The sequence below is a fragment of the Micropterus dolomieu genome, linkage group LG23 (assembly GCF_021292245.1).
Source record: "Micropterus dolomieu isolate WLL.071019.BEF.003 ecotype Adirondacks linkage group LG23, ASM2129224v1, whole genome shotgun sequence".
In the NCBI taxonomy this organism is placed as follows: domain Eukaryota; kingdom Metazoa; phylum Chordata; class Actinopteri; order Centrarchiformes; family Centrarchidae; genus Micropterus; species Micropterus dolomieu.
Window position 1 is genome coordinate 29272594 of NC_060172.1, and position 24373 is coordinate 29296966.

The 24373-nt window shown below is 40.3% G+C and overlaps 1 protein-coding gene across 1 annotated transcript; it reads left to right on the forward strand.

Moving 5' to 3' along the window:
- Positions 1-462: 462 nt before the first annotated feature.
- On the forward strand, positions 463-22953 carry LOC123963346 (transmembrane protein 164). The gene is made up of 6 exons (XM_046040143.1): positions 463-1645; positions 11878-11927; positions 15855-15921; positions 17416-17494; positions 18674-18774; positions 20973-22953. Exons 1-6 carry the CDS (start codon positions 1208-1210, stop codon positions 21177-21179), a joined length of 942 nt encoding a protein of 313 aa, XP_045896099.1. The 5' UTR covers positions 463-1207; the 3' UTR covers positions 21180-22953.
- The last annotated feature ends 1420 nt before the right edge of the window (positions 22954-24373 follow it).

The window sequence follows — 24373 nt, forward strand, 5'->3', positions numbered from 1 at the left end:
AATCAGTGGTAGCTAAACACAGGATGATAATACTTCTACAGAACTCCTCTTGCTGATAATCTGATAATTGTTTTTATGCATACCATACTATTCCCTTTACATAATGTTTCAATGGTGAAGTAAACTATGACACTCATTTTTATTATACGGGTTCTCATGTGGTGTAATTTAAGTGAAACTCATTGAGGAGCCCCTGTTTCTGGTGAATCCATGGCGGTTTAGAATAGAAACCTCACCATGTCTGCATTCAATGGCAATTTAATCTCGGATTATTTCTCGGATGCAACAAGGATATCGGAAGTTTCCGGGTTTTTACCAAACGCACCATCCCCAGTCATCACGTGTGTTGGGTGTCCTCCTCGTCCTCTTCTGTTTGCATGTATTCTGTCATGCCCTCTGATATGACTCTCAGGCAGAGTACACTATGTTAGGTTAGGGCGATCCCTCAAGTAAAAACAATAACTACTACTATTAAAGTGCATTTGACCGTTCCATAAAAGTCGTAAATACCATCTGTGAATATCACTATTTGAATTATACTCACGTTTACAAACTGAGGCGTAAATGTAGATGTGAGCACATGCTTTTAACACTATGCATTCAGAGAGTGATTAACGTTAAGCAGGAAAATCAGCAAACAGCACTAACTAACCTCCTTTTACTCACTTTTTTTGTTTTTTTATCCAGTTTTTGGTCCGTTTTTTGACACACCCCACTCAACAAGGGCCGCCGAACACATCATCTATGCTGCCTGAGAGGCTAACCTCTGGGTACATAAACACACTACCCCATCGCTTCAGTTCAGCAAGGTAGCCTCTTCGAAGCTAAGCTAGCGACCTATCCGGTGTGTGTGCTGTTGCTCCAACCTGCAGCAAACCGCTTCCTAGTTTGACGTGACACGTAACCAGCTTGCGGTCTTCGTATAATGCCGGTGCCTATTTGATTGTCCGCGCTAGCTAGCTTACTCTGTAACTGTGTGTGAGGGGCGTGAAAGAAGAGGAAGGCTTGCCACTGCCCACCAGCAGCAGCTGCTACGGGTAGTCTTGACTACGGCTGCCTCCTGCTGCTAACATAGCTGAAGTTCCTCATCTGTCTGTAGATGAGGTAGTGTGGTGATTTAGCTAGCTAAACACACCCCAAGGCGGTGGGTTCATGTCTGCCTCTCAACCAAGAAACCAACTATTACGAAAAGGAAATCTTGCAGTTCATGTTTCGCCAAGAAGTCGGTGTGACGTCTTTTATTCCATCTTGTTCATATCTTTTCCAACACGAGAAGAGGAATATGTCCAGGTATAACATATACAGCCTGTTGGACTGGATCTACGGCGGGGTGGATCCGAAGTTCGAGGGCAACGGGGGGCCCGAGTGTGCCGCCTTCCTGGCGCCCCAGCAGCGCATCAGCGAAAGTCTGGTCATCGTCCTCGTCTCCCTAGTGGAGATTTGCGTGGCGCTGAAGAAAATAAACATCTCCAAAGAGCTCAAAGTGGTCGCAAAGGACTGCACGAGGGCAAAGGAGGATAGTCTGATGAAGAACTTGTTGCTGGTTGCCCTTTGCATGACTTTTGGAGTGGAGGTTGGGTTCAAATTCGCGACCAAGACCGTGATATATCTGCTGAACCCCTGCCATGTGATGACCATGGTGCAGGTAAGGAGTGTGAGTGTGTGTGTTTGTTTAGGCTACGTGCATGTGTGTGCACTCCCAGAATGGGTGGTTAAGGTGAAAGCAACGGCCATCACATTTGAAGACTAACTTGTATTTAGCTCCTTTTCTTCCAAACAGACAGAGTTGATTGGCTGTTTATGGTTTATATTGTAATATATGAGTAGACTTTGATAGTACTGGTTCCATCGCCCATTCATTGGTCTGACCTCACCCACCTACAGTATGGTGAAACACCATGTTCCCCCCCAGGCAGTTACCTAAGTACTTTTTACTTCCTTGCGTCAGGAATCAACAGGCTAAACACGTGGTTATGTTTTTCTTTGACCATCTGATACTACACTTTGTACAGTGTTTACATGGGTTGTTAAGTGTAAAGTATCATAGCCACGACTATTATTAAGAAGAGGAAGGGAAATATGTATATATTAATGTGTTCATTTAAAGGAAAATAACTTGACAGAATAGCAAATGAACAGTAACCACAGTTAAAAAAGGGAACACACAATTTAAAAGAAAATGAAAGTTTGGAGACTTGCTGGGAGCATTCATCTCTTCTGTGTTGGGGAGGTGGTCAAAGCAGAGATAAGACTAGTTGTCTCATGTTCAGCCCATGACGTATGCAACAGGAGCTGGGCGTAGTCTGTTTTGAAGCCATATGATTGTTTCTGACCGCTTTAAGCTGCTGAGGAGCAGCCCAGTCTGAGCTAAATTCATAACAGGTAGCTAGTTGAGAGTTTGGTTCATGTAACATAGGGATTAAAGTGGGTGACGTTTTTGTTGTGTTTCGTCAAGATTGAATCAGAGGTTACGGTTCAACACAACACAAAAGTTCTCTCCGCTGCCGTGAAAAAATACAGCACCTGCATGCTTTTCTTTTATGCCCCCTGGTTGGCTGACCTTCATGGTACATGATTGCACACCATGGGTCATGGCAACGGGTCACTGCCAGCGGTGTTTTTAATGCATTTGTCATACACATGCACTGTGGAGAACAAGCAATATTGATGTATTCTGATTACTTCAGATCACATGGCAGCAGTGTGATACCTTGTGGACTGATTAATTGCTTGCCGTGATTAAGAATTGACTGATGGTAGCAAAGTGTCCTTGGTGCATGATGATAAAGGTAAAGATAATCCACAGTAGCTATCCCTCATGCATGTTGACACTCGAGTGTGATCAGAAGAGGCAATTAAAGAAAAAAACCGATAACGTTTAAAAAACAAAACAAAAGAGCTGCACTGAAAGGTAGAAGCTACCAGTTTGTTTTAAATTTTCTATTTCACTTTTGAAGCAGTATAACAGGAAGGAGTTGTTTCTGTCAAAGGGATGGCTCTGCGGGGATTGCCTCAAGGAGTGCATTTGTGGCAGGGAAGAGGGCCAGAGGGCTCAGTGAAACAGAAAAATAGGTGGAACGGGAAGTGCGTTATGCGGTCTTACTTTTCAGAATGTGGTGTTTGTGTGCATGATTGTGCAATAGTTGTCCTGCAGAATATCTGACAGCTTAGCAGTGGGAATTATTCTAAGGATGTTTCTTTGTTTGACTGTATGAGTGTGCTTTTTGCAGTATTTTGGTGTTTTTAATCCCTCATCTCATAAAGAAAGATTGCAAAGAACCTCTACACGCCTTTTTTCCCGTCTCCTTAACAGCTAGGCAAAAAAACAGTGCATTATGAGTTCATTTTATAGGATCCCGTAAAGTTCCCTTGGTGCCTAGTGAGATATGCTCTAGTTGTTGCTCTAGTTGAAGTTAACACAGGCCTTGAGTAATCTGCACAGGACTTTTCTTCCTGTGTGTTGTTAAAAAGAATATAACCACCACTTGACTGTGTTGCTATGCTGCAGCAGGTTGCTTGCCCGGCAGTGTCATTATACAGCAGACTGTTTGCTGGAACGATCCACTAGCATTGGTTAAATTCAACATTTTCAAATGGACTAAATATCAGTGGCGATATTATTTCTAAACACAGAATACTGATGTTTACTCCAAAGAGAGAAAGAAAGAATGAAAGAGAGATGGTCACAGACTGCACACAAACGGCAACCTCATTTCGTTACCGTGCTGTTTTCTGCCAAAAAAAATATACACACACACACACACACACACACACACACACACACACACACACACACACACACACACACACACACACACACACACACAAATAAAGTATTGAATGGAAGGAAACGTAACATATTTGAAGCAAAACTTCTGTCCTAGCCCAATGTATTTGTTAGTGAAAAATAGTTATTTGTCTTGCACAGTGTGTTAGTTGCAGTTGAGTTCACGCACATATCAGAAACACCAGCCAAGTGAGCATCACCCAGAACAAGGTGAGAGGGAGAGAGAAAGATAGAGCGCCCCACGGGGGGTGAAGAGTTCACCGTCCGATAACTGACAAGTTGATGCTATACATTTGACAACACAGTTGTCTGTTTCGTTTTCCTCCACATTGACCAAGAGCGGCCGCATCCCCACGCTGACAGACGTCTGACTGATTGCTGACTGATCAATTTACTGTCATGCTTTTTCATGAGTCCAGTGGATGTGGGTGGGGCTCCAAAAAACTAAAAAATCAAATAGCAGATACCACACAGTACAGATGTTATGAACAAATCAAGAGATAGTGTTCTTGTATAATTACTGATAATATAAAAATGTGGTGTGGTGGTGGTGTAGTGTCAGGACTCCTCTTCTTATGCCAGGAATCAGATGCTACAGAGGCTATTACTGAAATATTATTACTCAAATGTAATAATCATAATCAGGACTAACTCCACCATCTTTTATAGTTGAATTTGTCATACACTGAGCATGTTCCGGGATGAGAGAATAGGTTAAGGAAATTGAATTTCTCAGCTGTGTCTCAGCGGTGCTTGTGGTCAAATGACTCATTACCTCCTACAGGATTCTCCAGTGAGCTGGGTGTTTCCTATAACCCCCGCTGCATTTCTGCAGCAGCTTTGAATGGGTTTAAAAGGAGTTTTGAATACTGCTTGGTTGCACACTGCAGCAATGACAATAAAGACTCTGTGTCTATGCTCCATAGGTTGAGAGCTTGCCTGTGAATTGAAGTGCCAAGCCGTTAACAAGTGTGAAACAAATATTTACAGTTTAACGGATTACAGTATCAGCATTATCTTTAAATACAGCCACATTCATCAGCTGTAGCAATAACATCCAGCAGATCAGATTATCGACTCCATCTTTCAGATGTCGCTGAACGCACTATACTGTATTACTCAGTGACTACACATGCAAACAGGAGGTATGGCATATCAGTAATGACTTATGTCAATCTATCAATAGGCCATTGAGCTTTTCTTTTTCAGCAGTTTTCCATTACAGCTCGAAAGATCATTATACAATCAGTGCTGTACCTTTTACATTTGATTTGCTCTGCAACAATGCATTGGGTTATGTTTGCACTGTATAAGTATGTTGTGAAGGTAGCCTCAGATTGACCATAACATATCCAACATTACCCACTATAAACAAACCAGGTCAGCCTGAACTGTTCATTTTCTGTTCCAGTCTGTTATTAGTTGTCTACCACAAGGTTCCTACGCAATAAGGAAAAGTATGGAATTTGATTTAAGTAATTTTCAGGTATGGAATAAAGAAAATAGAGTATGGAAAAATATTTGTGTTTTGTGTGTGAGAATGAGAATTTAAAAAAAATGAATTGATCACACAAGCAGAGTGTTTTTTCGTAGCGTTTGAAGCGGGCAGCCACAATGTCTACCACTGTGCGAGGGAGCGCGGTCCAGAGCGAGCTTGATGTCGTCGAAAGCAAAGTAAGAAGTATGGCTATGCAGAGCTGCCTCTGAATCTGCAGGTCCCAGCCCAACAGCTCTGCTCCAAGTGACTTACGCTGCGCTCCAGTTGAAGACTCCAACTTCCGACCTCCAAGCGTTCCAGGTGCACCACGCCAAACAAAAAACATGGCTGACTGTGACAAACTGATGTTTCTTGTGTGTGCACAAGGAGAGCCGTTTTAATGAAAACGAGTGACATAAATATATGTTACTGTTAACTGTTTCAGTCTTTCTACATCGGTTGGCAATCTGCAAAAGTCAGTAAATGTTGTGTATTTCCTAATGTTTTCACATTTTATGGTTTTCCTGAATAACTCTAAGAGAAGATGACTTTCAGAGCCTGTTACTATAAATAGCTACCGAATAATATAGGCAACTTATTTAGACGTCAATTAAAAAATCTAAAAACAAAAAACACACGCAGAATTTACATGCAGAGCAGGTTTTACTATATGATTGTATGTCATACTCTAATGAAATACAGGCAAATATACTTTAAGTTGCCTTTTAGTATATGGTTTATCAATTTAATAATTAACACCTAGGGCATCCCTGAGAGTTCAGGGGTAAGTTCAATCTCAAAATGTTTTGCAAAGTTTTCGGATTGAACAACATGTTTCCTTGAAACGCTGTGAAACATTGTGAACGGACTTCGAGGTATGTTTTCTCACGTTTGGTGGTCGTGTCACAGGTGTTACCCAATCAGCTGCGACAAGTTTGTAAACACAATGGTGTTAAAAAGGCTGGAAAATGCAGTGCGTTTGCGTACACAACAGGGTGTTCAAGGAACCACTGTTTCCGTGGGGGGAAAAAAAACCCGTTTTGCTACGTTTCGTCGGCTCTGAACTCGCCCCTGTTGAATACCACAGAAGGATCAGTTTGTCACAGTCAGCCATGTTTTTTGTATACGTTTTACAAAGCAATTTCAACCAGGTTACCCACTGGGTATGGATCTCACTAGCCCAGGATTAGTAAAGTAGTACCTAGCTATAATCTTCTGTCAATTATTTGGCAACATAATAGCATACATAGTCAGAATGTAACATCCATATTAACAGTTGGACTTTTTGGAGAAGAATGTAATTTTGATACGGAAAATGTGCAGCAACCATGCTTGCAGTATTTTTCTGGAGGCTGAAGAAAAACACACAGTGTTTGTGCCCCGGAGGAAAGGGGACACCGGAGCTCGACCCTCATGATGAGCAACCTGAGGGAATCCATGGAGTTGGAGGGGGACACAGATATGGAAGACGCACCAGATGGCCCAGGTACATCATTTGTATTCTCTTGTTTGAAAAGAGAGTAAATCAAATGGATTCAAGTTGTGTTTAAACATGAATTTACACCAACAAATGAGCCATGTTCTATTGTTTTTAGCCGCTTCGTGTTCCAACGGGGTCGACAGTGCTGCAGCTGAGCAGGAGCTGAGTGCGGCCAGCAGTCTCCACTGCATCTCAACCCTCCAGCGGCCGGGTTGATGCAACCTAGACCTGCAGACCTACAAACGCAAAGAGACTCCATGTATTCAATTAACGAGGCTGCAAAGAAATAAGAATTCTTTTATGTGACATAAGCTGTACACTGAAAGATTAACTTAATAAATAGTGTTATATTTTCCCATACCTCGTGTTTTTACAAGCAACGCATCACATCCACACACGGGCACACGTTGTTTGTCTCAAATGCCCGGGGAGAGGGTAAAAAACTAGTGATAAAAATATATGAAACTATGGATGTATTTGCTCGCATCAAAAACGCCATCGGTTGAAACCTCATTTGTCTTACTGGTCACTTTTTATGAGAATAAATTTCACAGCACGTGAGTATTAGTTACAGATCAAATAGAATATGGTTCCCTATTAAACTGTACAAGTGTTTTATTAAAGAGGCCCCAGAACTGAAATGATCAACTAGCAGCTTCAGCAGAGTTCAACCCAACAAGAAACCAATAGAAAAGTTTTTGCTGGCCATGGAAGGAGTATCAGTACACCTGAGAAATAGACCAGTTTGTGCTTCACACACATCGAATCGATTCAGCAACTCCAAGAATAACAAAACAGGCTCTCATATTAATTATGGAAAAACTCATCTGTTGCTGACCTTCAGAGGCACCATGCTGCCTCTTGCACTAAATAGTTTACCAGCTCAGTTTGTTTGTCCTCCAGTTCAGATAAAATTTGGGTTGCACACAAATATTCTTTCACTTTTTCACTTGGGATAAAGTCCTTGGAAGTTTTATGAAGAAAAATCCGCCAAATGTCTGTGTTTCACCTGTAAACGCCCTGTTCAACACTTTAGCAGAAGTCAGGAAGTCACCTCCGCCAGCAGCTGACTGTCACACATCAAAGGTGACGACCTGGTGAGAGTGCTGCTCCCTACTTGACCTGTTTGAGGAAACGCTGCCAAACTGTTTCGCAACCTGATGGAAAAAATAAAGCCGATAAAATTGAAGTGTAGAAATAACACTGGAGCAGTTAACATTTGTTGAAGGTGTTTTTAAGAGAGCTGATAGCAAGACCATGCACATGATTAGCACATTAACAGTCATTAACAGTTTGCGTTGCTGATTAAATTTAAGGTCAGATTTGTTCAAAATAACACGTTTTGACAGATTTAGCAACGTTGATAGTAAAAGCACACAGCAGGAAACTATGACACATAATACCATCTCACACTGTAAAGTCTTGATGAAATAACATGGCAGAGTTTGGCAGTTAAAGAAGGAAACCAAATATAAAACGTTGACAAGATATTGTTAGAATCTCAAGCTGACACAGTACTTGTGTTAAGTACTAGTTTGCATATTATGCAAAGGGTTTCTAATAACACAGTGGATCAGATAAACGTGTGTTGTCTATCTACTGAAAACCCAGAATCCTCTCTTCCAATATGTACTGGATTATACTCAAGTGGTGTTACTCGCCTCTAAATAAGATCATGACTTCATGGGCCAGCGTCCCAGACAGGGATTAATTCTAGTTCTTGACTGAAGGGTTCTTCTGAGCAGGAACAGATTTAGCATAGTCTCGAATCAACTTAAACCGTTTCATGAAGGAAAATTTGTTTGTCCAGTTACACATTGTTTATTTGGTTAGTTTTGTGTCTGGATCAAAGAAAGATAAGTCCTTATTGACCGAAATGACTGGCTCAGTAATTTGCATGAATCCATTTCCGAGTGCTCTCTTGTGTACAGTGAAAATGCAGTAGAGCTGAAGACACTGCGGGAACCCACACTTATGTTGCTGTCATAAACAGGAAAGCATGTGCACATTATTGTATTCATATGCAACTGCTTCCATTAGTGAAATATGTTTGCATATTTCACTAATGGAACATTAGTATTGCTCATATTCCTGTTTAACAGCATGTTCATATTGAAAACATCTGCATGCAATGTTTATTATCGACTTATTTTGTGGGCTTGTTCATGCTGTGAGTATGGAACCCCAAACAAGGCTCAACAGTAAGGATTGCCCGGGGGGAAGTAAAATGCCACATCTAGCATTTCACTTGCATAATTGCGCAAGTGGTAAAAAACAAAACAATGTATACATTTTTAATTATCATTTTTTCGGGAGCTGATGATGGAAGTAGCTAAGGAGTGAGCCATCTCACTTCCTTCTCATCTCTGAGAGCTGCACAATCACAGTACCGATCAGACGCGAGAAAATGGCGGCTGGGAAGCTGAAGCACAAACAAGCATTTCTAATCATCCTGTAAACAGGATTTTAATTAGGTGGCGTTGGAGTATGTCGGCACAACATGACAATGTAGTTTTTGTTGTTTTTTGATAACTGCTAATAAACAATTTGTATAGGGGCATGCAGATTAATGACCCAACTGCAGCTTTGATGACCCTACCAAAGTGTCAAATATTACAGCTGGGGTAGGCAACATTGGAGAACTAGCAAGAGACAGCTAGATTTTTAATCTGTATCTAACTGAAAAAAACCCCCACCCTCTCCCTTCGGGCTTCCCTCCAAAGCCACTCCCACAAAACCCAGTGCTCGTGCAGAGTGCGTGCCTCTCCTCCACAGATATCGGATCTTTTTCATTTTTGTGTCAGAGCATTTGATTTATTGATTGCTGTCTCGGGATGTAAAGAGAATTTCAACATTTATAATAAAAAATGCTTCTGAAACAAATTGTCTAGCCTAGCTTTAAATGAAAACATAAATAAGTATTTGAGATAAATGAGCACATGAATAATTGGGTGAAATTTATAAATGTAATGATAATTTTAATGATTTAGGAAATTATTAAACTCATTATTATCACATGTCGTTTCATCATTCCAAGTCCATTTTTGGTTCATAATAGAAATTTCCATTTCAAAAGTCTGTTTTGTCCTAATAACACTTTTATTTCATGTCTCTTTTTATTTTGTAATGTGACATTTCATAATGCCACGTGCCTCCTACCTCTTTAGCAAACGAGCTCAACATCTTTTACCAGATGTAGCCAGTAAGTTCCTGTTTGCTAGAGCAACAACAATGTCAACGTAATATACCTAGTACTATGAATAAACACAGACACAAAATCTAACATCTCCTTCGATTTATTGAGATTAACAAGTGAAGAGCCTGTTTCTGTGATTCAGAACCTGTTGCTCTCGCTGGTTGGTTTGAAAGGTGAGAGGGCAGCGACAGCACTGTCATGAAAAGTGAAAATACTTAAACTTGAATGAGGGTATTTCTATACTGGGATACAAAGATATCCAATAAATTTGTTCTCACAATTGCTAATTGTTTGGCTGACAGCTTAGTCATCAGTTCCTCCTGGCCCAGCATTCCCAGCCTCGGGCTATGCGGCGGCGGTAGTCCCTCCTCAGCTCCCTTTTGTTTATTTTGTGCACTTTACAATCTCCAGACACCAGTCTCACCCCTACACTACTGACACCACTGATGTACACATCCCATGCCTTTTGATGTTCTGTTACATAAATAATATAGTTACTTTTGTTAAATCCATTACTTTAGTTACTGTTTGAAACGGTACTTTGAAAAACTGGTTCTCCAGCGCATAAATAACAACATCCCGGTCAGCCTGGACCCCCACCAGTTTGCTTTCAGAACCAACAGATCCACACAGGATGCTGTCTCTACTGCATCTTCTAGTGCTCAACACCGGAGCCCCCCAGGGCTGTGTGCTCAGCCCGCTCCTGTTCACGCTGTACGCCTATGACTGCAATCTCACGCAACATAAAGACAACTCTGTACTGAAGTTGCGGGCGACACTACCATCATCAACGATGAGACTTACAATTGCGAGGAAATCTTGCAGAGTGGTGCAGATACAGCAGAACCAAGGAGCTGATTGTTTATTTTAGAAAAAGGAGGTGAAGACACACTGCCTTCTACATCAGTGAGGTGGATGTGGAGGTGTGGAATTGGTTTGATGTCTGACATGAGACAAAGGATCCAAGTGACAAAGTTTCACCGCAGGCAGCTTAAATGGAGACAGTTGGGTTCTCTGGCAGCTGACAGATATCCTAGAGCAAAGGAGAACTGTTGCAAATGCCTTATCTCGAATGAAAAACATATCTGGACAAGATACACAGAGGGAAAAATGGTTAAATACTTTGGAAAATTTCTGCATGCATTTAGAAGTTCAGAATTATACATTTAACGAAATCTGCCTTGTGCTAAAAGCTTTTGTTTGTTGGTGTCTGCAAAATGTACTTGTGGAAATAAACTTCAGTTCTGTTCACAGTACAGGTTAATATGAGTTGGTGGGTGTAGAAGAGATCAATCCCTAAGACATATCCCCTGGCCAGAGGGTAGTTGTACAACAGATCTCAAGTAAATTGCTTTCTTGTAACGCTTTCTCCAGCCTTTGGCTTCCAGGCAAACTAAGTCTTTCTTGTGTCAGATGGTGTTTTGAACCAATTCCTGTTTGCATGGCCCCAATAGCACAGTCGCTGAGCATAGATGAGATGAGAATCTACATTGTAACCTATTTTCTCATTGAATTATAAAGCCAACATGTGCGTGGATGCTTTTGACAGAGGAAATGAAGGATTAGAAAGCACTTGTAACCATTTTCTCCTTTGTTCTCAAATGTATAAAATATGTTCTAAACAAAATATCAGCAGCCGTCATGTTGGAGGAGTGCAGCTTTTGGTAAATCATTTGTCAAAGTCAGTGACCATAAATTTCAAGAAGCCTGACAAAAGCACATCAGTGTTGTTAACGCAAAGCATTTGGGGACCTAACAGAAATTGATTATTTTCCTTTCCCATTTCCACGAGCTACGAGTGGGAGATTGTTTCAGTCGACATTAAAATACATTGATGCTGATACCAGGCAGCCATTTTAATGCTTACTTTAAGTCAAGCTGTTCCATAATAATGATTTTATGCAATCTCTCATCTTTCTCTGTGCTTTCCTCAACAGATCTTCTTGCTGGCCTGCCCGCCATGTAAAACAGCAATGGTTGTATTTAGGTGAGTGTATTTAACCCTGACTCATGTCTGTCTGTGTCTGTGTTTTACCCTTGTTGCATTCTGTGAAATTGACAATCTATTTTGGCAACATAGATCTCTAGTTGTGCTAAGTGTGTTTAGTTCTTATTGTAAAAGGGTCACGACTCAGTTTTTTTGCACCATTTAATCATTCACGCTCCATTTCAACCTGCCGTAGAAGGCACCCGTCATGGAAGCAAATCTTTATCTTTATTTATTTAATCTAAAATGATTGGACAGAAAGACCCAAATAAAATGTTTTATTTTCATATGAAAGCAATTTCCTCAGGGATTGTAATTACTTGTAGCAGTGTACTGGGTTTTCAGTGTTTTACTGTAATGGATTTGTTCGGGTTTATAGTCTTCTCTCCTCAACAGCTGCTCTGGTCTGGGCAGTTAATTATTCAGGAGCAATGGCTGTGTTTTTGCCGGTGGGAACACAAAGTTGAAATAAATACATGCAGGGTCACTTTCTGTTGCATTAGCCCATGGGAGTCACACAGTGAACACCTGCCATGAGTGGTAGCAGCTTTACTAAGGCAATGTCGCTGTGTCTTACCTAACATGACCGTTAAGTAGCATACTAAAAATAAAACTGTCAGTTTGAGAAGCTTTAAGAAACACTTTCCAACAAGTCTTTCATCTTTGGAAAACCAAATACATACAAAAATAAGTAAGTAAGTTAAAAAAAAATGTTTAGTTTGTGTAAACATGGAATTTTATATGTACCTTGATAAGATGTCAAGTGGAACTTCACAGTTTTTGTATCATAAATGCCATCGATCTATGTCTTAAGATAGCATGAAAAATAATTGATATAAGAAAACTTGAAGCAACTACAAGGAACTTTCTGGTGGACAAAAGTGCTTGAGTCTCCACTGCCTTTTGTCCTAAAGATCTTGATCTGGCTAGCTCGTGAATTTGTTTTTTAAGTGAGTGAAAGAAAGACACAACTTATTTTCAATTTATTTTTCTTTTTGAACACAGCTTTTTGCAGAATGCATATCGATGAGGTAATCTATTTGTGGCTATGTACGTAGGATTAATAACTGTGTTATGACAATGGTGAAATAAAGTTAACTTTGTTTTAGGGGGCTTTCACACCTGAAAGTCCGCACCAAGGTCTGAACCAAAGTTCATGTTTTGATACATTTTGACTCATTCGGTTACTTTTGGTTTGGTTTCACACTGCAATTCTGCGACCGCACTAAAGGACTTTCCATGACAGACTTGCATCCTGTCGTCATCATCTATATGGGCTGCGTCTCCCTATACTTGACATTGATTAATAATAAAAATATAATAATAAAAAAATAATAAGTCAGTTCAGCTCTCAGGCATTCTGTGCTACTTTCAGATCTGTTTCTCCTGTAGATCAACTTTTCTCATGTAATATCATCCCTGCTGAGGAATGATTTAGTCTCCCCTCCTAGTTGTGCCTAGTTGCTCCTGGACTTTAGTAGCTCCTGTGTTTCAGCAAGTTTTCTACTCATGTTTAAAACTTTCTGCACATTCAGAATCTCTCACATATCTGTGTTCTCTGACATGTCCAGAAAAAAGTCATAATATTAAGAGAATAACGTCCGCTGGAAGTAACGTTATCCCCTACAGACTGTTTGGGACTGCATGTCGCATGTGAAACAGAAAGTAACTAGAACACTTTAGCACTTCAGCAGCTCTGATAAAGTGCAGTTCACAGTCCCAAACAGTTTTTAGATGTTTATGTTACAAAACTCTACCAGCTACATTACCACTCGTCACAGCTGTCTGGACTCACAGCGCGAGCAGTGCAGTTGATTATTATCAGGGCATATGCCGGTGTGGCATCAGCTGGGCGGAGTTGATTAGCTCCGCGAGTCTATCTTATCAGTTATACATTTGTATTTCACTGCGTGAGAAAATTAATGTGTGGCTTGACTGATAGCATGTGAAAATGTCAATTGCGTGAGTCTCACACACGCGAGACAGCTTTTTACCTGACGAGATATCTCGTCACAATTTAATCTTGCGAGATCTAAACCCCTACTCATTACCATTGACGGCAACATTGCCCAGCACCAAGCTCTAAAAGCTTTAGAGCTGCTCCTCCTTGTTCTGTTACTCCCTGTTCTACAGATGCACATGTGATGAACAACTGCTGTCCTCGCTGACAAAGTCATTGCGTTTCCTGTGACTGCTCCTGTGTGTTCTACCAGTTTTAATGTGAAGAAGCTGCATTTTTATCAGCAGTTCCATTAATATAGCTCTGATACAGTGTTAAATAAACACAGTACAGTACACTGAGGCTGATAAATTCCTCATACATATGAGGACAACTTGAATCCTGAGCGGGATTGGCAGACCCCGCTATTAACAATTAAAACTGCTATATAGAGAAGTAATTACATAATGCAAATGCAATGAATAGCTATTGCAGGAAAAATAACAGCCATAAATAGTATAAAATTGAGGTGTCATTTCTTGACCAAAGGCATCAAATCACCATGATTTTTATCGGGATACATTTGGTGGTGCCTTTTCAGAACTTTTTTTTTTGTGTGTGATCAAAGCTCAGTGAAAATGTGATGAAACATTTTATAACATCATATTTTTCCACTTGAGTTCATAATTGTGCCTCCTCTTCATGCAAAAATGCAGCTCCAGCTTTTTATGTCGGTGTGAAAATCAACAGCTTGTGTAGAGTTACCGGGATCTGTATTCAAGAATCGTCGACTACGTCTGTCTTAAGACCCAAGTAGCCTCCCTCCTGCGTGCCTTCAGCGCCAGCGTTGTGTGTGAAGCAAACATATACTAATATCTTGTGACAGCAGAATAACATCGGTGACTTTGTGTACATTGATGATAATAAATGGAAACGTGGATTTACAGATGTTGAAAAGTGATGGTCATATGCAGTGAGTCATATTTAGTAGTATCAACTGACAGTGACACTTACACATACCAACACCTCTTTATAAATACACCATTTCAAAATATATTTTCAGACGTGAAAGGAGGGAAAATACTGGGCAGAGGTCGGTAATGATCAATAAATGTAGTGACTGAGAAAGAAGCAAACTGTTTATCCAAAAGGTCTGGATGCCCCCGGAGTGACAGCGGGGCTCATGTGAAGTGACATTCCTACAGCACTGCTGTTTTCCCAGTGACCTTGGCTGTCACAACAGTTATTTTGGCTTGTTTGACAAAAAGAGCAGTCAGAGGATTCAGATGTAGGTCCACATTTTGACACAGCTCCTGGGCTTTTGTGTACGTTGGCTCTTAATTGAATAATTGTTGGTTAAAAGAAACATTTCTCCTCATGTTGGATGTGCAGAAGTTAACTGAACAAGCATCACACTCCCTCTGTCTGCAGGAGCAGACAGGCTGTGTGTGTACTGAATGGTGAGTGAGACGGGAGCAGCTGAAGATTAAGTACTAACTAAAGACTGGATTATATCTAAATGCATACTAATATCGCATTAACAGCTCGAGTTACTGATTTTTGATAATCTTGTCAAGCAACTTTGTGTGATTTCCTAATGGATCCTAGAAATGTCAAGTCTTTACGACATATACATCGAGTGAAATTGCCTGAGCCATCAGTGACCTGACTTGTGACTGACAATCAGCACTCTCACTAGGAACTGACCCTGACAAAGTCTGAGAGACAGCTGCTGCTAACAGCATCGGGGAGGACTCTGATTAGTTTTCAGCAACAGAGAACGTAATCTATGCTCTCCTCCACCTGTTCCTCTGTGCCTATACCAGCTCTGATCGATTCAAACTAATATGTCAGTAATGCAATGTGGAAATTATTGTTTAATTTTTCCCGGGGTCTCAGGCAGACGTGATGGAAGACGTGAGGTTTATCAGATCTTTTTTTCAGTGTTGTTATTGTTGGTTTATATTTCTTTCCCTGTGTGTTTTCAGGCTACAGGTCCACATGTTGAACGGTGCGTTACTGGCTTTAATGTTCCCTGTAGTCAACACTAGACTGGTAAGTAACCAGTACTGGCAAATCTTCATCAAAACCTTGATCTCATTCAGAAAGGCTGCTGCTTTCATCCTGCAAGCTCTTGTTCTGTCTGTGAGGTTATGGATGGGTGGCTTCGTAGTCCATATATTATTATTAATTTATTTTTATGAAAGCTCAACCAGAGAGCAAGTTCTATCCCATAGCGTTGATGCGTTTAGGACAATGGTTCTCAAACTTTTTCTGCCATGACTTCCTTCCAGAAGCTGAAAAAAGTCACTAATTTGTGACATTTTATCTCCTTGTCAATAATGTCACATTTAAATGAATGTGATGCTCCAGTGAATGTCGTTCCCCTACTAGAGCCCGAATCTGAAGAATAAATTCCAACATGCAGAAGACAAAATGTCAGACCAAAGTGGCAGAAAGCAGGAGCTTGATTGATGATAGAAATCTGCTGTTTTCAGTCAAGGAAATCTGAGGATATCAGTTCAGATCAGGCAACACTGCCTGCTTGAAAGGCTTTCACTAACCGCTTCAGACAAAGACCAGATGCACTAGATAATGCATTAACTTTAAATGCAAAGTTTTGACTGTTTGGACTTGGAAGAAAAGTCCAATTCTAACATGATCCCTGTTAACGCCAAATGCTCCTGCTACGGAACAACTCTTACCAAAGTCAAGCAAAGAATTTGGGCCATTATTCCATTTCCCTATTACGTAAATAACTTTGTTCAACAAGGGAGGGATGCCTTCACAGAACTGTTGAACCGAAGAGGCAGTTTTCACCATACCCTCATAAATCTTCTTTTAAAAACATTAAATTATACACTATATGTGTTAAAATGTAATAAGTAATGGTGTACATTTACAAAGAACAATTTACTTGTTTTTATTAATGAAACAACACTACAAAACAATACAATCTCTGGCCTGATTGTGGCCAAAAATACCACCACTACCATTAATAATGAGCTCCATGCATACAGTGTATGAATGTTTTCTTTTTTCATTAAAAAGTAAACTAGTCCTTTGACATGATATTTTTGTTTTGTTATCCACATTGTGCAACTTCCGGTCATTTTCTTCTCAGACTTTGAAGAGGCTGAGGTGTCTGCTGATCCTAGGTATTTCACTCGAAGTAGAATAATGGATGAGTATTGCTTTCAAGCAACGCTAGCAGCTCATGTGAACAGAGCACATTTGAGCCATCTCCCGTTGTGAACGCTGGTCTGTGTTCAGTACATCAGAGAACAACACGGACAGGAAGTGCAGCAAGTGTGTCTGTTGTCTCTGATTTTAGATCAACAAAGTTAAGACTATATACAAATATCATTACCCAAATGTTCAGTTACCTCCTCCGTATGTCATAGTAAAACAGTAAAAAGTCCAAACAACACTGCAGGGGTCAAAGCAAATGGAATTTCTGCTTAGAGCCTGAAGAAGATCGGGGGCAGCTCCGTCTGTATGCCATCATTAATGTGTGTAAATAATTAAAGTAGTTCATTTTCTCCACAGCTTCCATTTGAGAAGGAGATCTACTACATCCAGCACTCCATGCTGTACCTGGTGCCTCTCTACCTTTTCAGGAAAGGAGGTAGGTGTTGGTCTTTACTAATTACATCCGTGTTCTTTCCATTCGCTTCAACAGCCACGATGAAATACCTTTAACATGCCAGTCATGCCATGATGTCTTTTATCCTTGGATGGATTCCCTTTTTGTTGATGACATTTGAATTTGCTGTGGTTAACCTGCTTTTTCATTGCCTGTTAACTTTGTGGTGGCTATTACTGCTCGCGGCAGCTACACAGTTAATCCGTTTATTCTAAACAAGCGCCTGTTGCTGCTTCTTGTGTAATGCCTACATTCCTTTTCACCTTCTACCATAGAGATGTACATGCTACTGAAGAGCAAATGTGAAAATTCTTGGAATGGGAAGAGAGTCATACAGTATATGTCCATGTTGCTCAAACTCTGCAGCATTTCACCTTTTAGTATGGAATAATACAAAATTCTGACATGTGGGGTAGTGTAACAACATGAAGGCCTATCTGCTAAACTAAATTCTTCTGCTTGGAGATGCACTTACACTATTTCCCCCTGAAATTGCTGTGAAGGTGTCCTTAGAGTCACTTAGTGGTACATGCAAGAAGACAGACTTTGTACTGGGCAGCTCCCAGCTGTAAATGTGTAGAAAAGTTGCTCAGTTGACATTCCCTAAACAATTAAAGCTGTATCAAAGCTTAAAACTATAATCAAGACCAACTACAAACACAATGACAGGTGAGGTGCCAATAACATGTCACATAAACGAGGTGTGGAGCTTTCTAAAAATACAGTATTTAATTGGGAGAAGTCAGGTAAATATCTAGGCCGTGTAGCGCAGTAATCAGACCTCTGCCTTCAGTGCCTCATTGTTCATTAGAAACTTAACACTGGAGCTACACAAAAGGAAATATGTATTGTTCTTGTTAGTTATGGTCTGTGCACATATAATGCCTTCCCCTGGTATTACTCTAGTAACTACCAGCCATGAGGAAACAGGAAAAGCCAGTTTGACACCTCATCCTGTTACTGGGTTTACTGCGGTTGCAGGGTGTTGCATCTGTTGACTCAACACACCAACAGGAAAGTGAATGGACATAGCATTTGGTTCTTCAGTGTTTTGCATGGTTGACCAGAGTTGACACGGGAGATACCTTCACATTCTGTGTGCTCGCTCTCTCTTTAACCCACAAATTGTCTCGGATGTTTTACGAGTGTTTGGTTTTGCAGGTGTGTACAAACCTGAACCTCTGGGGGACATGTGGTGGGCGCTGCTTTCCAATGGCATCCTGTTCCTCTATCACTTCCTCTTCCTGCAGGTCCTCGGCCTGGTAAGATGGAGCCCTCTGCTGGGCATTAAATGATATTTCACTGTGCTATGTACACGTGAGTAGATGCCACATCATCACTTATGTCACTGGTTTCATTTCCAGGGAGAGTGTCATTTATTCAAACACAAACATGTGGTCAACAGCATTTTTTGTAAATATTTAATTATTTCTTTTAATGTGGCAACACTGAAGAAATGACGCTTTGCTACAATGTAAAGTAGTGAGTGTACAGCTTGTATAACAGTTTGCTGTCCCTTCAAAATAAAACATCACACAGATATTTATGTCTAAACCGCAAATAGTTTGTGTGGCCACCATTAGTTTCCAGCAATGCCTTAACCCTCTTGGGCACAGAGTTCACCAGAGCTTCACAGGTTGCCACTGGAGTCCTCTTCCACCCCTCTTAGAAGAGGCTTCCTTCTGGGACGACAGCCATGCAGACCAATTTGATGCAGTGTGGCATATGTTCTGAGCACTGACAGGCTGACCCCCCACCCCCCACCCCTTCAACCTCTGCAGCAATTCTGGCAGCACTCATACGTCTGTTTCCCAAAGACAACCTCTGGATATGACGCTGAGCCTGTCCCATTGAACCGCTATATGGTTGTAGCCACCGTGCTGCAGCTCAGTTTCAGGGTCTTGGCAATCTTCTTATAGCCTAGGCCATCTTTATGCAGAGCAACAATTCTTTTTCTCAGATCCTCAGAGAGTTATTTTCCATGAGGTGCCAGGTTGAACTTCCAGTGACCAGTATGAGGGAGTGTGAGATTTCACAGCTGACATCTTGTAACACTATGACACAGGGGTGGGAAAATGGGTAAGTGGGCCCAATTTGGACATTTTCACTTAGGGGTGTACTCGCAGCTGTTTAGACATTAATGGCTGTGTGATGTGTTATTTTGAGGGGACAGCGAATTTACACTGTTATACAAGCTGCACACTCAGTACTTTACATTGTAGCAAAGTGTCATTTCTTCAGTGTTGTCACATGAAAATATATCAAATATTTACATAAATGTGAGTGGTGTGCTCACTTTTGTGAGATACTGTACATACTCTCATGGACACGTGCTTTCATATTTATGTAATCCTTTATTAAAACAGGTAGTCCCATGGTCTATTTTCCAAATCAGACCGGTGTACAAGAATAAACATATGCAGTTTAAAGTCAAACACAGACCAGTTACATTAGATTCAAATTAAATACTTTAGTCTTTTAAAGTCAGGTGAAATGAGAGATTTTCTTTTTTTTTGAGGAGCGCAGTATTCAAAAACCAGTTCTTCCAAGCTCAGTTTGAACATGTGCCACAGCTAATGTGGTAATTAAGGAGGACCATCCCATCTTTTCATATAAAATGCAGTTTTAGTTGTAAAATGTTGCAAGGGTCTGCTTGTGGTAGTCCATTTTCCTGTGTCTTGCTTATATAGCCTCATCATTTTTGAGAATCCAGTCTCATTTTTGCAGCTGGTTAGGTCAAAATGAGTATCCTGTTTTGTGGCACTTGCTATTATTTTGTCCACTCGCAGTACATTACAGAAATTAGAGGCAGCAGCACGGGTGAGTCATACTGAGTTGAATACTAATTAGAAGTATAAATCAGCTTCAGTTTAAAAGCAGGTTGTTAAGGTTAATAGAGGGATATATATATATATATATATATATATATATATATATATATATATCTAGTGGCCAAATACTGGCTGTGTGATTGCAAAATTATGCATGGTAGTACTCTTAACTAATCTAAACTACCTTAAAGACCAAACTGCAATAGCAAAGAGAAAAAGTGGTCAGTAGTGGTCATTCTCCCCATCACTGAGTGAGCATTATAAGTTTCACAAAGTCGGTATGTACTGCAGTGCTACTGCATTGGATTGCATAATGTTGGAAGGTGTTTATCATTTTTCACTGAAAACACAGATCTATACAAGTCTTAACTAAATGGAGTGAATCAGCAGTCAAAGCAATATATGCAGTCAAATAATGAGTTGTAGAGGATTTACAGGCTATGAACTCATCCTTCAGTCAGTGTTTTAGAGCAGAAATGAATGATTATAAACACATGTACAGTGAAGTCAACCTTGCCATTTGCCAAAACCTCATTATCCAACTGCGTAGTGCTTATTATTCTGATTGGTATCAGCATCATATTAGGACTTAATTCTTCCTCAGCCTGTCTGTCTCTGTTCCCTTCCAGGCAACTGAGGTCAACCTGAACAACATGCTGTGCCCGGCCGTGTCCGATCCCTTTTACGGGCCTTGGTACCGGGTGTGGGCTACGGGCCACCAGACCCTGCTGACCCTCATGCACGGAAAAGTCCTCACGCTCCTCTCGCAACACACAGGCTACGTCTGCAGATGCCTGCTGGACACACTCCGACTGCGCAGCAAGAAAGTTGACTGAATGTCCTTGAGGATGCACACAGACCTAGCCTTTCATTCTAAATGCCTGCTCCTGTCATGGAGATTTTTATTTTTCATCAACATTTTAATGCATCTTTTAAGACTTACCATCTGTTTTACTGAAACGTGAGCATTTCAGGGCCACTGAAACAATGTAACATTCTTTTAGTGTTGTAGTTGGCTTGCATACATACTTGCATGCACAAACATAATAGGCATTTTTAAGGCTGTAGTTAACATTGTGGAGTTAGCCTTTTTTTTTTTTGGAATACAATTTCCAAAAACATGTATGTGAATTTGTGGACAATTTCTCAAGATGCCTTTATGTAAAGTTTTAAGGACAGAAAATAGGAGTCACATAAATGTCACTACTGGTCTGCAGTTGTTCCACTTTCAGTTTTTTATGTGGTAGTTATGCTAGATCATATGTTAGTGGGTTAAAGCTGCCATTTTATTTGTCTCAAGTGTGTTTTGAAACAGGTTGTGAATGTGAGCTGTATTAGACGTTATTGCTTGTTTATAGTCTGAGACGTTTTGCTTGTCATGTATGTTCGCTTCTCTACAGAAGCCCTGAGAGGCAAGTGAGAATAATTTTTTTTCTGGTGATCCATTTTCGATTAAATATTTTTTATCTCCTGTTTTTATGTTATGTTTTTGAGTTCCTTTTTTTAAAAAAAACGTTATGGCAGGTGAAAAGTTTTTATTATAATACTCATTTTGGCCACAAGAGGCTCAGCACTACCTGATTTTTGAAATACTACTAAAATCATCGTTTTCTTCCAGTTGTTGCGTCTATTAAAATACCTTTTTTTGTTAAAAGAAAGACATGACCGTAAAGGTACAGTGTAAGTATACTGTGTTTAGAGCGCATGCAGAAATTAAAACTCACATGCAAGAAGGTGATCAGCAGGCAAGGTGAGTCCAAATGTAAGGAATTTAGAATGATCTGTTCTTAAGCCATAAACACAGATGAAAATTTCGATCAGACTTACGAAATAGGTCCCCAGAATGTTTTTCTCTCACTTGCCTCTCGGGACTTCTATACCTCTCAGTGTTGTCACGACTGAAAATAGAAACTTATTTATGGCGCCCCCACTTTACTACACATGTACAGGGTATGGAAGCATTCTTGTAAGTGGCCTCTTTTGTGATTCTGTCTCCAGCACGTTCAGATCATTCCAGTTGTGATAATCGGGGGACATGAGGATGTAGCGCTGAGATTCAAAGTGACAAACTTATGGATCTACACTGGGATATTATTACCTCTGCCAAGGAGGTTATGTTATTGTCTGTTATTTTATTGTGATATTGGACCACATTCAGTGAGGCATAAACTTAAGTGTGTCATTGGGATGAATGTGATGTTTGCCAAGATAGAGTAAATCTTGGCAAAATATGTATCTGGCCTCAAACCATGCATCATGACACTTGAATAGAATTTCTTGCTTGATCCTCAAATTAATCTTACAAGGCATCCTAAATTTACTCCACCATTACAACTGTAATGAGACTCATTTTTGTAAAAAAAAACTCCACGTGATGATCTGCATGAAGTCACTTTGGGTCATTTACTGACTACCTATTCGAAAAGCAAGCTAGCTAATTAAATTAAAATTGGAATATGTCATGGTATACCATTTCAAGTGTTAGGGGTGTGTGTTTTACTGTAGCATATACTGTACTTCACTGTAAAGAAGGGATAAAACAAACTTTTGTATTTCTATGGGTTCGAGTGTATGTGCTGTATTGACAATAAAAAAAATGATTTTAGTTGACCAAAGTTCTCATTGAGTATATTTATCTTTTCTTCCTTACTTACTTAGGGTGCAGATTGAATACTCAAATCTCTATTACTGTACTTTAAATTGTCAAGGAATATTACTTTTGTGTCTCTATGAGGACTGGGCAATATGGACCAAAAAGTCATAGCCTATCCCTGTACTGTTAGGCAGAGTTCAATATGAAAAAAAAAAATGTATTTTCTGCTAAGTGGGCGCAGACAAAACGAAGCAAAAAATTTTTCAACGGAAACGGTGGTTCCCTGAACTCCCTGCTGTGTAAACAAGCGCACTGAATTTTCCTGCCTTTTTAACACTGTTGTCTTTACAAACTTGTCACAGCTGATTGGGTAACACCTGAGACACGCCCACCAAACATTGCAAGGAAACGTCGTTAAGTCTCTATAGTACAATGAACAGTACCGTAGAAGTCACTCTCTGGCATAGTTATTAATTACTGTTGTTTTTACACTTTGATTAAACCAATTGCGGGGTTTATGTGCATGTAACCAGCTGCTGGTGTCAGCTTCATATTTAATGGTCAGACATGGGAGTGGTATTAATCTCCTCAACTAACTTGGCAAGAAAGCAGATATGTGGAACTATTACTTAAATGATCGGGCCTCTCACCACACCACAACACTCCACTGATGCCAAATTGCTGCCTGACTCATAAAAACTTGCGAGTGTTTGGGTTCACTGTTCTCTGTAAGGCCAGACAGGGCAAAAAGCTTTTAAGTGCAGTGAGTCGACTGAAGTGAGCTGCATGAGAGTTTTCACAGGCCTCTAGCACTTCGTTACAGACAGTCAAGAGTGAAGGACGATCTAATACCACCACAGTGGCTGCAAAGAGGCCTCAAGGTGACTGTAGATTAAGAGGAGAAATATGTTAAAATATGCTGCTCTTCTCTTCAAGTGCTTGTTTTAGATGCAGGAACATACAGCACAGTGATTGTAGGAAATCTCAGGTATTAGGCATGGTGTTGTTACACATAGGCAGCAGATTGAACCCTTTAAATATCTCTGAGCACTTACCCTGAATATCATATAACAAGCAGCAAAGTATTTTCCAGTACACCTGCCCAGACTTCTTCTGACTCCGTGTTGAGTGGTTTCGGTGAACTGGACGAGAGGCTGGCAAAGCATGTGAGGAATCCCATCCTTCTCCTTTTTTTCCACAATTAACACTTGAAATGATGAAGTTACTTTGCAAACAGTACAAGAACAAAGGTATGGAAAGTAAAAACAGTGATGGTCTAAGCAGCAATATTAAAAATCTATAAGCAAAATTTATTTTAAATAAACCCTACAATGTCTGTACAGATGATGCACCCACAATGTCTGTCAGACACATTCATTCCAAATGTGTTTTACAGCAAGGTTGCATAGACCATGAACTACTGGCTTGGAGCCATTT